General features: G+C 42.7%; 1 protein-coding gene across 2 annotated transcripts in view; it reads right to left on the reverse strand.

The window, feature by feature from the left end:
* The window catches only part of Kcnmb4 (potassium calcium-activated channel subfamily M regulatory beta subunit 4), a 60,619-nt gene that overhangs the window by 43,219 nt on the left and 2,339 nt on the right, over window positions 1–15,061 (reverse strand). The window contains exons 2-3 of one of the 2 annotated variants that reach the window (XM_076920266.1): window positions 11,582–11,590; window positions 9,173–9,674 (exon numbers count right to left, since the gene is read on the reverse strand). The exons of the other annotated variant lie outside the window; for it this stretch is intronic. Coding sequence (XP_076776381.1) covers window positions 9,474–9,674; window positions 11,582–11,590 — 210 coding nt within the window. The 3' untranslated portion in view covers window positions 9,173–9,473. Of the gene's footprint in view, window positions 1–9,172; window positions 9,675–11,581; window positions 11,591–15,061 lie in introns of those variants that run through there. 2 annotated transcript variants of the gene reach the window in all.

Consider the following 15,061-nt stretch of genomic DNA (forward strand, 5'->3'; position numbering starts at 1 on the left):
GTATATGTGTACATAGGTGTGCATGTGCATTGTGTGCATGTGTGGGCATATGTGTATATGCAAATGTGTACATACATATGTGTGTGTATGTACACTTGTGTGCATGTGTGTGCATATGAGTTCATGTACATATGTGTATGTAGTAGGTCATAAAGTAGAAAAGGCACAGTGAAGGGGTGGTAGAAGTCTTAAGGAAGGGAAAAAGAGGGAGTAATAGAGAACACATGAACATATGATGTGAAATCAAAACCTGGGTCTGCTTGGGGTGGGGACCAGAAAGAGTTGTGAGGGAGATGGGAGATGGGGGATGGCGGTGCAGAGGGGACGAATCAGAACACAGTGACATATTATGTATAAAAATGCCATAATGAAACACATCCCTCTGTATGCTAACTTGAAAGCATGCTTTTTTCTAAGCTGCCAAACAAAAGTCTGGAGTGAGATGAAACTATAATGAATCCATGTGTTCAATGTCCATTTTTATTTTTATGTTTTGGTTTATGCAGCTGACATTGGCCCCAAACGTCCACATAGCTGAAGATGACCTTGAACTTCTAAGATCCTCTGGCCTCTACATTTCTAGTGCCCGAATTACAAGCATAACACCACGCACCAGGCTCTAATGTCTGCGTCGTAGACAAGCGGGTTTGACTTTCACATTCACGGACAAAGCTGATGGATTGAGGGGGCTGTTACAAGAAGCACAACAGAAAGGTTCCCAGTGGATTTATTAAGAAAAGACATAATCATCACCTTTGACACAGAATGTTTGATTGCATACATTTCTTATTTTCCATTGTCCTATTTTAGGCCTCGCCAAGATTTATAATAGCATCCGTTTTTAGCCTACCACAAAGAATCTAAACCTTAATAGAACCTTGCTGGAGTAGATTCTTTGTCACAGTCTTGAGGAGTGCATTTCAATCACACAGGTAGAGTAGGCAGAACTCAGTTCCTTCCTTCACTGAGTCATTAAAAAAATTATCGCATAAATCATGGAGTCTATTTAACCAAATATCAGGGGCTGTGTTCTATGTAAAGTTTTTTTGTTAAAAAAAAAAAAAAAATCCTTCATGGCTTCTCTTAATCAGCACAGAAAGACAAGGGTTAAGTATTTTTCCAAATAAATTTGGCTAGAAAACAAGTTATCAATACATTGTCTTTTTTTTTTTTTAATTTGTGTGTTGCTTAATTACTTTTCTCAAACAAGGCAGCTTATAAAACAAAGCATTTGATTGGGGGCTTGCTTACAGTATCAGAGGATGGATCCATGACCATCATGGTAAGGAGCATGGCAGCAAGCAGGCAGGTAAGCACATTGCTGAAACAGCAGTTGGGAGCCCACATCCATCTGACCAACAAGCAGGAAGCAGAGAAACCTAGAAGCCTACCCCCAGGGACATACCTACCCAACAAGGCCACACCTCCTAATCCTTCCCAAACAATTCCACTACCTGGGGACCAAGTATTCAAATATATGAGCCTATAGGGGCCATTCTCACTCAAACCACCAAATGTGTCTTTTAAAAATATGTGTGTGTGTGTGTCTGTGTGCGCGTGTGTGTGTGTGTGTGTGTGTGTGTGTGTGTGTAAAGGTATGAAATTGCCAAGGCACATGCATGAAGGCCAAAGGAACAACCTGGTAGAATTGGCTCTTTCCTTCCACCATGTGGGTCCTGAGGATGAAATTCATGTTAATCACACTTGAAAGTCCGACTCACAGAGCCACCTTGCCGGTCTTCTGATCTGTAAGTTTACTGGTCATTTTGATGACATAATCAGAAAACCTCTTGAGACTTTAAAGTAAAATTGAGTCACTCGTAGACTCCTCAAGGTTCCTAATGCTCGCACACACACACAGGTGAATGTAGGTTCGCTGAAGAAACACAAATGAGATTATATGTCAGCTAAGACATTAAATTTTAGGGCAAGAGGTTCCAGCATGAGTATCTGTATCTTATGGAAGACACTCAGAGTCAGGTCCAAATAAGTGGCTCAGGGAATGTGCAGAACGAGACAGGCTAAGAACAGGAGCTAACACAAACCCTTGGGGACTGCAGGCTGGGTAGATGTAAGGGCGACACTCAGCTTAGAACATTGTTTGCTGAAGACTGCTCAACAGGAAACTGGAATTGCTTCTCAGAAAGACCCACCCACCCACCCCTCCTGTCATGCCGGCCTCATCAAGGCTAGGAATTTGTCCTTCTACAGTGGAATGGCAGCGGTTTAAAACTGATAGTTTGCAAAACAAGGGTTTGCTGATCATTGAGTACTAGATAGGATACAGAGACCAGCTATTGTTCAAGCCCTTCCTCTCTATCTCCCAGGAGCAGGCAGGGCAGTGACTGGGGCATACTCGCCAAAAGCCTTATGATTTCAAAAAAGAGTGGAATCATTTGCTTGCCACAGTAAGGTGTGAGAGAGGGTTTCATGGTGACTTTGGATCTGTGTCATCAAGGTTGACTGGGAATGTGCTTGTCAGAAAATGGGAAGGTGACATTCCAGGAAGAAATGGAATGTGCCAAGATTATGAAAGGATCTTCCAGAAAGAATGAGTCACCTAATGTACTTGAGGGAGAGGGGCATGGGGGAATGGCACCGGAAAATGCCCACACTTTCCTGGTATTCGCTAAGGATCTGTGGCAAAGAGTTCTCACTCCTGCCCAGGGAAGATGTCCACTCACCCACTAAGGATGCCGTAACCATAGCTGCTTTTCGGGAACTTGGAATAATGATGCCCGTTGAATGTTTAGATTTGTGCAAACTGCTAACACTGGTGGCTATTAAAAAATCAGGAAAAGTTCAGAATGACATTCCACCTTCAAGATAAAATAGCTCAGTTAAGCCTAAGAGGTAGGAAATAAAAAACACCCTGTCATTGGTAAAAATACACACTGAATCGAAATAGTAGCCAGACTTTAATCTGGGTGATGTTCAGTAGGCTTTACTTTTAACAGTCATGCTAGGACAATTAGAAGCTTATGGTCATAGGTTCAAATGCTTGAGGAAGGCCTGGGGTGTGGCTCAGTGGCAGAGCATGTGTTCAGCATGTATGAGACCCTGGGTTCAAACCCGAGAATAAATTCCTCTTGGAGATGATCGATATTCTTAGGACCATATTGAACAGGGAAAAGAAATACAAAATTTGTAATGTTTGCATACACATGCCTTACTGAGGGCACAGGGCATTGTGTAGGGTACTGCAGGGTACATAATTTGATGTGTTCATGTGTGGGTGCATATTCCTTCAAGCACTGTGACTACGACGTCTTCGTGAAGGCGACCAGCAAGCCCTGGTCTCCTCCATCAGTTCCCTGGCATGAGGATAGCTGGTAATGATGAAAATGGTGTACTCCTACTTGTGGCAGAATGCATGTTCCCTATATATTCCATCTTGTCCACACATTTGCAGCGCTCAGCTGGCAGTGCTGTACGAAAAGGCGAAGGGGGGGTGGGGTGTCTGTCTCCTCTTTCCTAGACTGTGGATGAGACAGCGATTACAACAGAAATGGTAAGGTGTGACTTTTACAGCTACATTGGAAAAGGTGACAGAGTTTCTTCTTGCATCTCGTCAGAGCACTGGTCCTTGATGCCACGATGCGGTTCTGTACCAGAAACCCAAACTAACACAGCGCAGTGACCGCACGGGAAGATCTGTGTGTGGTGGAACGCAGGTCCCCAGTCAACACGGAGGCAGCAGCTGTCTGACAGGTTAGAGAGTGAGACTTAAGAGGGCTCTGACAGCCAGGCTTTGAGTCAATGGAGATTGAGACCCCAGACACCACAGAACAGAGGTCACTGTTTTCCTGTGCTCTGTCTGATTTCCTAACCCTCTGACTTTGTGAACATGGTAAAGCCAATTTTATCTTCAGGGATCTCTGACAACAACTCATGAGTTAGAGGACTCCCTAAAGGCAAATTAGGTGGCCAGACTACTAAGGTTTTCACGTATATGTATATGTATATATATACACACATATATGCATGTATGTATGTATATGTATAGTATAAAATGTATACATATGTATATATGTATAAAATTTACATATATATGAAATTTATATATACTTTTGTGAACCCTGTGAACCAGGCACACCTCCTCATATACTCCCAGACAGAAATCTGATTGAATTAAGGGGGGGGGGGGCGATTACCTTTGAGGAAAGACCCTGTGGCAGAACTTCAAGTAACGCAGCTGACCAAATTCTGACCTTCCCCCAATGAAACATGCAGATGCTGACCAGAACACCAGTACAGCAGGGAATGGCAGCTGCTTCAAGTGCTGTTGGAAGCAGGTTCTGTGCTAACCTTAACCCTGGGGGCTTTAATGAAGGCTACACTCAGAAGGAAGAGTTCATAGAGTGAACGAATGAAGTACACTGTGGGTTTGTGCTATGATAAAAGTCCAAGAGTCTATGAATTTTCCTATGTTTGTTTCTTTACATCTTGAAAATATGGTTGCTACCCACATTACAGATGCACAGAATGAGGAGCTACAGCCCACAACTTCCCCAATTCAACCTTTCATCTCTTATCCCTAGGAGGAAGGACATGGTGGCGGATGGCTAAGGAGCCATCCCTTCCCCAATGGTTTGCTCGTGTCTGTTTGGTTCTTTTGGAGACCATTGCATTGTTAACTCAATCCGTGAAGACTACTTTGATTGAGAGCCCACAGAGATGGAGGAGATTCTTCTGCCTTGCTCAGGACTGCATCAGATCTGTTCTGCTCTAGACTACAGGAAGCTGGACCACTTCAACCCATTCAACCTTGAGTCATCTGTGCCGTAATGATGCTGTGCTGTCTGGGCCTGGAAAGCAGGAAGTGCCAAGTGTCCTAGATTCCTGAGTAAAGTAGATCCGGGGGTCTATCACATCAGTGATGAGTCGGGGTCTAAATAGTTCCTGGGCATTTCTCCAAAATGAGCGCTAATTGGAATGTTGTTCCCATTGAAGACATAAGCACAAAGCGTGCCGGGCTCCTTTATGTGAATGGGGAAACATGTATCAACATTTTGTCTTGCTACTCTGATTACTGGGCCAGCTTTAGTGGCAGCTGAGCAGACAAACCTGCTCCAGGTCACAGGCCAGGAGGGACTTCAACTCTCCTGTCTGGCACCGAACCTCCAATAGTGTAGATGGGGATGGTGCCAGAAGCATGTGCAGCCCCCATAGAGTCCTGATGGTATAACTTGAACCATTCTTTCTTAGGCAAATGACCACTCTCCTTTCGAGAAAGCACTGGTTTGTTACTGGGTCCCAGAGAGTCTACAAGCTTAAATGTGGGCCCTCCAGATAAGATGTGACGAACGTATAATAGGCTATCTTACAAATTCATACAATTGATTCTTAAAGATTACAGCAGGTGTCTCAAGCAGGCAAGTTTCAAAACCAAACGATTCTCCCAATGGACATTCTCTCTGTACTCCTACCTGCCTCAACTCATCTTGATGTGCAATTGTTCATTTAAACTTCTTTTTCTCATACTGGGAGATACATCCAATGAGGAATACACCAAGTATAAAGCCAGTTTTGATAGATGAAAAAAATATCTTTTTTTTTTTTTCTGAGTAAAAATTTAAATTTACATGAACACTCGAAGCCAAAAATCTCATAGCCCTTTGCGATTTTTTTCTGCTGAAGTCACGGCCCTGTTATTTATCAGCAAATAATGCACTTTGGTAGCTAAGTAACTAGGCAACATGAAAACCACATTTAATGGGAGGGGTTTTGAAAAGATGGAAAATTAGTAGTGTGCATGCGAGTATACAAAACCAAAAGCATATATTTTATGTTTTACAAATATGAAGCATACTGGTTTTTAACCTACTTTTGAGGATAATATATTATAAACATCAATTTAGGGAGAAATATTTCTTCAATAAATTTAGTGCATAATATTTAACCATATAATTTTGAATCCATAGGCACACGTAATACGTATAATATGTATATATATATACATATATATACACACACTATACATACACATATACATACATATACATTGTGTGTGGGCATTTTGCTTGCAAGCATGTCTGTGTACCACATGTGTGTGCCTGGTACCCAAACAGGCCAGAAGAAGGCATCAGATTCCCTTGAACTGGAGTTCCAAATGGATCGTAAATAGGTGCTGGGAATTGAACTCACGTCCTCTGGAAGGGCAGCCAGTGGTCTTAACTACTTAGTCATTTCTCATGGTGATGGCTCACCTCAGTTGTCAACGATACCACATCTGGACTCCATTAAAACTACGGCTGCTGTGGAGACTTGCAAGGGATTTCCTTCATCAGGTAACGTGAAGTGGGGAAGACCGCTCTAAAGGTGGGCTACATAAAAGGACACGGGAGAGGGAAGGCTTTGCTTTTTGCCTGCTTGCCCTCACTCTCACTGGCAAGTTCGTGTCCCCTGTTACTGCAGCTGGATTCCAACATAGCCTGAAAACCGGCAGCTCTCCAGAAATCCTCAGACCCCAGCACCAGACTGAGGCTGCTGAGACATCCAGTCCCGTGGACTGAACACGTCTACAGCTGGATCCTTGGCCTTTCTGTCAGGAGACAGCCATCACTGGACTACCTGGACCACAGCCTGTAAGCCACGCTGAGAGACCACCTTTTACATACATTCCTTCCATCAATCCTGATCCTTCAGAGAACTCAGAGTCTTTGAGGGACTGTCAAACTTCCCTCGGAGACTTCACAAGCCAAGCCTCCATTGCCTCCACGGCTCTTAGAACTTTTATCTTCCGAGCTCCAACCGAATAATCCATTGAGCTTTGAGCACTAATGGCTTTTCCAGGCCACAGCTCCAAAGACTTCGGCAATTCTCACACACTGATCAGTATCTCTCAACAACCCTGAGACCAAGCAGAAGTTTCATGTCTGGTTACAGTAATCATCGAATTGTCCTAGCAGGTGCTCACATTTTTTTTTCTGTTGAGAAAAGATGGTCTTTTATTGCCACAAGCTCTCACTGACCTTTTAATCATTTCCCGACCGCAGTGCAAATACCCTCTAAAATTTGTCATTTTTAGTTAAAACGTCAATGTATTTTTAAAGTGTAGGTTTCCCCCTATGGTGTCATTAAATATACCACAGTGTATCCCTTCATGATTTCTGTCTTTGATGTTGTGTTTAGAAAGGTTTTGCTCGCCCTGAAAAGTTATCTAAATATTTACACTTTATGTATGGTTTCATTATTTAATTCTGTAACTGTACAATTATATTACACTAAAACTGTGATTTAAATTAAATGGATAGTTTTGGCTTACTTATGCAAATAAAATGTCCGAGTAAATTATGTATTGTAATTTTGATGATGATGGTGATGATGATGATGATGATGGTGATGATGATGGTGGTGATGATGATGGTGGTGGTGATGGTGATGATGATGGTGGTGGTGATGGTGATGGTGGTGGTGATGGTGATGATGGTGGTGATGGTGATGGTGGTGGTGATGATGGTGATGGTGATGATGGTGATGATGGTGATGATGGTGATGATGGTGATGATGGTGGTGAGGATGGTGATGATGATGTGTATATATGATATGTGGGGGGGCGTGAACATGCTACAAGTGTACCTGTAAAGGTCAGAGGACAACTTCTGGAAGTCAGTTCTCTCTGTTACTAAGGGCTGCAGGGATTGAATGCAGACCATCAGGCTTCTGTAGCTTTTGCCTGCTGAGCCATCTCAACAGACCCCAAGTAAGTTTTACTTTAGTTGCTACTTTAAAATTTTCGTTTTCCAAAATAATAGATCAATTTTAGAATCATCTGCTGAATCAGATATCCTTACAGATCATGCAAAACGCTGAAATTTGCAAAACAAAATAGTAATTCCTTTGTGTGTAATGGCTTCATTAAAATGCAATCCACCTACTATTCAATTAATCCATTTAATGGGTTCAAGTTAATAATTTTTAGCAGATTCAGAGAGGCAACTATCACTAGAATCATTTTAAGAACATTTATTATCACACCAAAGACATCTGTACCCATTAATTATCCCAATGAGTTCTTTTATGTCTCCAAAAACTCACTTTCAGTCTTCAGGGCATAGAGTTCAATGTTAAGAAAATTAATACGTGGTCTTTAGTGGTTTATTAGCTGGTTGTTTCTTGTTTGTCTGTTGGGAGTTTCTGTTTGTTTCAGGAACCAACATTTCTTGATTTGGAAGAGAAATGATACAAATTAAAGAATTTCAGCGAACGTTTCAGTACAACTTACAGAAAGGATAAAAAAGATAATTCCAATATGCATGTGTCGCCGTGGTGACCGGAGAGGACACTCTTCACCCTGAAGCTTAGCTCTCCTCATCACTGCCTCCCACAGTGAGCTTGTCAAGGTGATACTCACTCCATGCCAGCTTCAGGGGCTCACACTGTGCACAAGTTGGTTTTGTGGTCACTGAGCTCTTGACGGAGTTCAGCTGCTCACTTGGGTACTGAGTCTTACTAAAGTCACACAAGTGGGGAGTGTTTCTGTCTAGGGTCGGCTTGTGTAGTTCCCACAGTGACTGACTCAGACTTCCTCCAAGGGTAACAAACACTTCCTTGTGAGCCCAATCTCTTGGTTGTTTTTCCGGTTCCTTGATACTTTGCAGGAAGACATGGCTACCTCACTAGTCTGAAACTTCAACAATTCTACCTCTGTATAACCTGCTAAAATGAAGGGTTTGGCAAAGTCCTTCAATGTTCATCATCAAGGTCCAAGTAGTAAAACACAGAAATATATACATACATACATACACACACGTATGAGCTCTAAGCTGATCTGGCGGGGAATGGCATCTTCCCAATCCTGTGGGGTTCAACTACCATGGCAGAGGTTAGGAGAAATGTCTTGGGGTAGTTTGAGGTCACTGCTTGGAAGTGGCAAAGAGCTGCTAGCTTTGAATGGCCAGCTAGGGCAGCAGGCCAAATGCCAAGTTCTGTTCAAACACTGCTGAAGGAAGAGATCATGGCAAATCATGGCAAAGAACTTTGGTCAGCTTCTTAAGCTTGGTTCACTCGATTCTTATTTATAGTCATATTATTTAAATATTTATATTAATATAATTTCCATAAATAATATATGAATATAATGTTAATATAATTATCTGTACAATTTTCCATTGTATAAATACAGCACATTCATCCATTCATCAATCGATGAATATTTAGTAGTCCCCACTCTGTTGCTGTTATTAGTGTAGTATGTTTTTCTTCATTTTTACTCTCAACATCCCCATGGTTTTTTTTAATGTGTTACTCCTAAAACCATAATATATTTGATTTTGATGTGCCTGAACTACAATCCCTGCCTTTTAAATGGGGTATTTGGTCTGTTTACATTTAATACATATTCTTAAACACATACACACAAACATGTTTAATTCCTATTTAGAAATTTTGTTCTACAGATTCACATTCCTTTCTTGTCCTTGAATCAGGGGACTTGTCCATGCTAAGCAAGCACTGAGCTACACAGCAGCCTATAAATTTCTCTCTCTCTCTCTCTCTCTTTTTTTACTATGCAAGTCTTGATCATGGAACTTGGGTGGAATGTATGCTGAGACCAGAGAGTAAGCATGTCTATCCAGTTCACAGCTGGTGTGGATGCTGCTTGAATGCTGACCACACTTTGAAAAACAGCAGTTTGGAAGATGAAACAGAGTGTACATGAAGAGATTGGTCTTTAAAAAAAAATTAAAGCAAAAGAGAACTGTATTTGGGACTGGAGAGACAGCTCAGAAGTTAAGACAGCCTCCTGTTTTCCCAGAGGACACTGGGTAAAGGTTTCATCATCCACGTGCACATGGCACTGATGAGATGAATCACTCTTTATAGGTGATCGCGTGGTACTAGATCACATGGAAACAGAGACCTTTGTGGGGACCTAATGTGCCCCATTCTGCAAACACATAAACTAATATGAATTCATTCATCCACAAAAATAGTAAGAAAAATTACAAACGCTGTGATTTACAACTATAACATGGGTCATTTTTAAAGGAAGAGGGTACTACTACAAAATCAAATTTACAAATTCTTTTTTTTTTTTTTCTGGTTTTTCGAGACAGGGTTTCTCTGTGTAGCCCTGGCTGTCCTGGAACTCACTCTGTAGACCAGGCTGGCCTCAAACTCAGAAATTCGCCTGCCTCTGCCTCCAAAGTGCTGGGATTAAAGGCGTGCGCCACCACCACCTGTCAAATTTACAAATTCTTGCACACTGGTTTCTATCCTAGAGAAAATCTAAAGCACAGAACGAGAAATGGTTAGAAACACATGTAATGTGAAACACCATCCTGTTCCCTGTTTTCCTGGGAGTAATTATGTTAATTGTAATATAGATGTGCTGTTGATCTAGGAACTCAACTGGTTATGCAATTCTGCTAAAGGCTGAAGAGATTTCAACCCAGGGGAAATAAAACTTGACGTCTTCATTTATGAATGAGAGCAAAAAAAAAAAAAAAAAAAAAAAAAAGCATTTTAAATAAATGTGTCGAAATCTTCCCCAAATCTTTAGAGTTCTGAAGTGTTTGTGATTTTGTTTTAAATGCATTTTCCTCAAATTGCAAATAAAAAGTAACATTACAAATCTCCTGAATTTTAGTTGCTGATTATTTTTTAATATATGACTTTGGGGGAAAATCTTTCAAATTGAGATTCTCATAAGTGAACCCACAAGAGGAGATTAGAGATACAGCATTAAAAAAAAAAAAAAAACCCTGGATACACAAATTAGATGGTCTCCAAAGTGTGTGGCAGTGCACGCTTTTAATTCTAGCACTTGAAAGGTGGAGGCTGAAGCCTCTGATTTGAAACCAGCTTGGAGTATATAGCAGTAGGTTCTAGGCCAGCCACAGTTACACGGGGAAACCATGTCTCAATATAAAAAGAGAGCAATCAATGTATTACTTTGTTTGAGACAGTGTCTTACTATGTTGCCCAGGCTGGCCTCAAACCTGTCATCCTCCTGCCTCAGCCTCAGCAACACCAGCGCTAGAATCTCAAGTGCTCACCACCATTTCCGGTGCGCTCTGGAATACCTGGCCATATATCAGTTGCCTGCTCAAAAAAAAGCATTCCCTCGCTTCAGGATGTGTTCTGCTGCTGAGAGACAAATTTAATGACAAAACTAAACCAAACCAACCCAAACCAACCAGACAAACAAACAACAAAGCACACATTTTACTATGTTTAAGAGGGTGGAGAGATGGTTTAGCAGTTGAGAGCACTGGCTGCTGTTCCAGAAAACCTGGGTTCAGTTCCCAGAACACACATTGTGGCTCAACTGTAACTCCAGTTCCAGGGGATCTGATGCCCTCCTCTGGCCTCTGTGGTACATAAGACACACACATAGGAAAAACACCTAGGCACATAAAATACTAATAAATAATTTTTTTGAGAAATAATCTATATGTCAGAAGGTCTATCGGGGTAACATCTATACTCCAGCCAAGCTTCATTCCTTTCTGGAGTTAGAGGGGACTCCATTCCCTCACCGTTTCCTCTTTCTTAAAAATCATCTGCGTCCATAGGCTCACGGCACAGCTGGATTCAAAGCTAGTAACCAATGCCGGTTGTGTCTTTCTCAAACTACAGTATTCTGACCCCTCTGCCTATGTTCAACTTCGAAAGACCTTAGGACTACATATAGACTTCAAAATAATCTCCCATTTAAAAAAATTACATAATTATCATTTTTGTGTGTATGGGTGTCTTGCCTGTATGGAGGACGTTGAATCCGCTGGAACAGGGGAGTTACAGATGGTGAGCTGCCATGTGGGTGCTAGGAATCAAATCTGGGTCCTCTGGAAGAGCAGTCAATGCTTCTAACCACTGAGACATCTCTCCTGCCCCTAATCTCCCAGTTTTAGCGCCAGCTGATTCCCTGTTCACTGCCCCCTGCAGGCTAACGTGGGCAAGCACAGGCTTAGGATGTGACCCTCCATGAGGTGTTCCTCCTTCCATAGCTCCCCAGTGGCTGCCATTCCCTTCCTGGTCGTCAAGGACACTGCAGTATTGGCCCCGATGAAGCTCTCTCCTTAACCTCCTCCTTTGAACATGTACTTGTGTCTCCCTTTGGAACTTGGCACGACTGTTTTTTTTTTTTTAATCTATGTTCTACGTGCCCTCTGCTGGGCCATACATAAATAATCTCTGGGGCAGAAACTCATAGATTCCTCTTCATTCGTGTACCCGTTAGGCCCATGTGAAACCAAACCCTTGGTTTTCATCCACATTGACGCTTCTACATGCTCCCTCTCCTGTAAAGGCACCCCGCTTGCCCTGTTGTGCTCGCCAAACACTCTGACGCCATCTTCAATTCCTCTTGCCTTCATTCTTCATATCCAGTTCAACAGTAAACCTTAGCGCGGGTACCCGCCGACCTAGGCCGCCACTCTCTCTTGCCCATTCACGTTCTTCTAGCTCCCTGTGCACAAGGTGGTCCCTGTACTTCTCACTCTGCACAAGTGAGCACGTGTGTGCGAGTGCGCACAAGCAGGCACACATGCACGCGCGTGCGCGCGCACACACATTATTTTCAGCAGCCAGAGCAATGGCTCAAATCTTTAAAAGAAATTTGATTGTGTTTGAGCTCTTCTCAATGTAGAGTATTTACCGTCACGTTTACAGTAAAACCCAAAAGCCCTAGCTCTCCATGGCTCCGATGCCACCTCCCTCTCTGCTCAATGCTGGGCTCTCTGTGGTCCGATCCCTCTACTGAACCCACACTGTTCCTCAAACAGACCCAGTGGCCACTCGCCCCGAGGTTTCTGCACCTTCTGTCCGTTCAGCATGTGGAGATGTCTTCCGACGGAGAGCCAAGGGCCTCGTTTCTCTCCGTCCTTTCAGGCTCTGGGTGCCCCGTACAGCTTCCGCCTTCTACAATGGCTGCTTCATCGCTTGCCTTGAGCATCTTGTGAGTAACAAGGGCAGCTCTGGCTCTCTCCTGTCACTAGCTGTGCTCCTCCCCCCACCCCCTGCCACCACAACTCTTAAGTATCTATCACTACGTGAAATTCTATTATAAGCTGATTCATGCCTGTTTCCTGCACCAAGAGGCCAGCTCTGTGAGGGCAGGAACTTGGATTTCTGTTCTGGTCTGGAAGCGGGTAGTAGCCACAGCACAGATGAACGGCTAAATAAACAAGCTAGGCTTTACATGTCTTGCATGGGTTTTTCCCTGTTCTTTGGCCATAATAGATTCTGAGAAACCAGAATCTCAAATGAATCTATCTACCTATCTATCTATCTATCTATCTATCTATCTATCTATCTATCATCTATCTATCATCTCTCTGTCCATCTGTTTATCTATCTATGCTCTATCTCTTCATATAACATCTATGTATAATTATATATATATATATATATAATTTAATAACATTATCAAAGGAAAGAAAATCCAAAGGAAGCCACTTCTTTGCAGACAAATAAAGACGAGAGATGTTGGTACAGCTCCACTATCTTTTCATGGTGCGGCTCTGGTCTGATAGATTTCTTCCTAGAGCACAAAGCACATCAAAGTGAACACACGTGTCAAATCCATGCTGCCCTGACATGTGCGGGGACGGGGACCCTGAGTGTGGGTCTGAAGGCCCTTCTCGAAGGCGACTGGCAGCCTGAAGCCTTCATCTGCGCTCTTCTGCCTTCCTGGATGTTCTTCAAGCCACAAGCCTTTCTCTGTCCCTGTTATGGTTTTCCTCAGTTTTCAGTGTCAAAGAATTGCTTTCTTAGAAACAGACTTATTCTTTGCTTTTGGTATTTTGTTTTGGTTTTGGGTTGTTTTTTTTTTTTATCAGAGAGGGGGGAAAAACCCTTCCAAACAAAAACTTAAACATGGATCCTGTCTCTAATCCCCCACTCTCTGGGAGCACACAGCAGAAGGCAGTTCCTAAATTCATCTCTTCTTTTCCATCCAAAGTAGGTAACTGCAAACGCAAGGGTTTGCTATAGTACACTTTCGTTTCGTTTAAACTAATCAATTTGAAATGGAGCGTAATTTTAAATGATTCCCTTCCTTCTCTTCAGGGTTTCCCTGAGTCCCTACCACACCTTCTATACTCAGTGGCTTCTACATCTTTTATGTTGAAAACATGAACATTAACCACGGTGAATTCATTTTGAAGCCCGGTGGTTTTTCTTGCAGAACAGAGGAGCCCAGTTTCCATGACACTCATTTTCATCCCTTAGATACCACTTGCACAACTTTGAAAACTACGATCCTCGGGCCCCATCCATGGCCAGATCGATGTGCCTGGGAATTGAACCTAAGCACAAGAACGTTATCTTTACGGTTCTTAAATAACCCCACAGTGTAGGTGAGGACCAGAGCACTTAGCACGCACAGCTCTGAGTCACAAAGAGGCGGTGCAATGCCGGGGCAGTACCAAGAGGAAGCTAACTCCGAAACACAGACTGTGCTATGGTTGATCCATCACCCTTCTCAAGTCCCTACCTGACCTGAATACTAGGCCATTAAACACAGTGATTCCCTGAGATGACATGGATCTTATGAAAAACATAAAGAAACTGAGCAGGGCATAAAGATACTCTAAAGGCATGTTAGTGGAAGACCAGCGCTTTCCTCAGAGGTCAAAGGCTCAACCAGCTACATATTTGTACCATCTGTCCCCTCCCCGCCTTGGGCTGTAATACTTTGAGCAAAGCCCAGGAAAAGGTACTTGTTCTATGTAGGTAAGAGGTGGGTCCCTCACAGTTTCTTGGGATGACTGGGTTTGGAGAGAATGTGAGAAGCAGATGGGAGACGAAAGGAACAGACTGGAAAATTAAAAGTAAGTAAGGGAGCAGATAGCTCTGCACAGTCAATATGCAACAGGACTGGGCAAGGGGATTGTCTAGGCGGAAGGAGACCATAGAGACTAAATCTTCTTATGCACCTGACCCTACCATGGCATTTCCGGGTGCACCAAGATTTTCCATTACTAAAAGTGCTTACAAAAATTTCCAAATTGAACACCTAATTTGGTGATGTTTGTACTATAAATACTACAATACATCACAATTTGGACAAAGAGACGCATATTTGGCAGAGGGAATCTTGCATAAATTG

This window comes from Arvicanthis niloticus, chromosome 22 (assembly GCF_011762505.2).
Source record: "Arvicanthis niloticus isolate mArvNil1 chromosome 22, mArvNil1.pat.X, whole genome shotgun sequence".
Classification (NCBI taxonomy): domain Eukaryota; kingdom Metazoa; phylum Chordata; class Mammalia; order Rodentia; family Muridae; genus Arvicanthis; species Arvicanthis niloticus.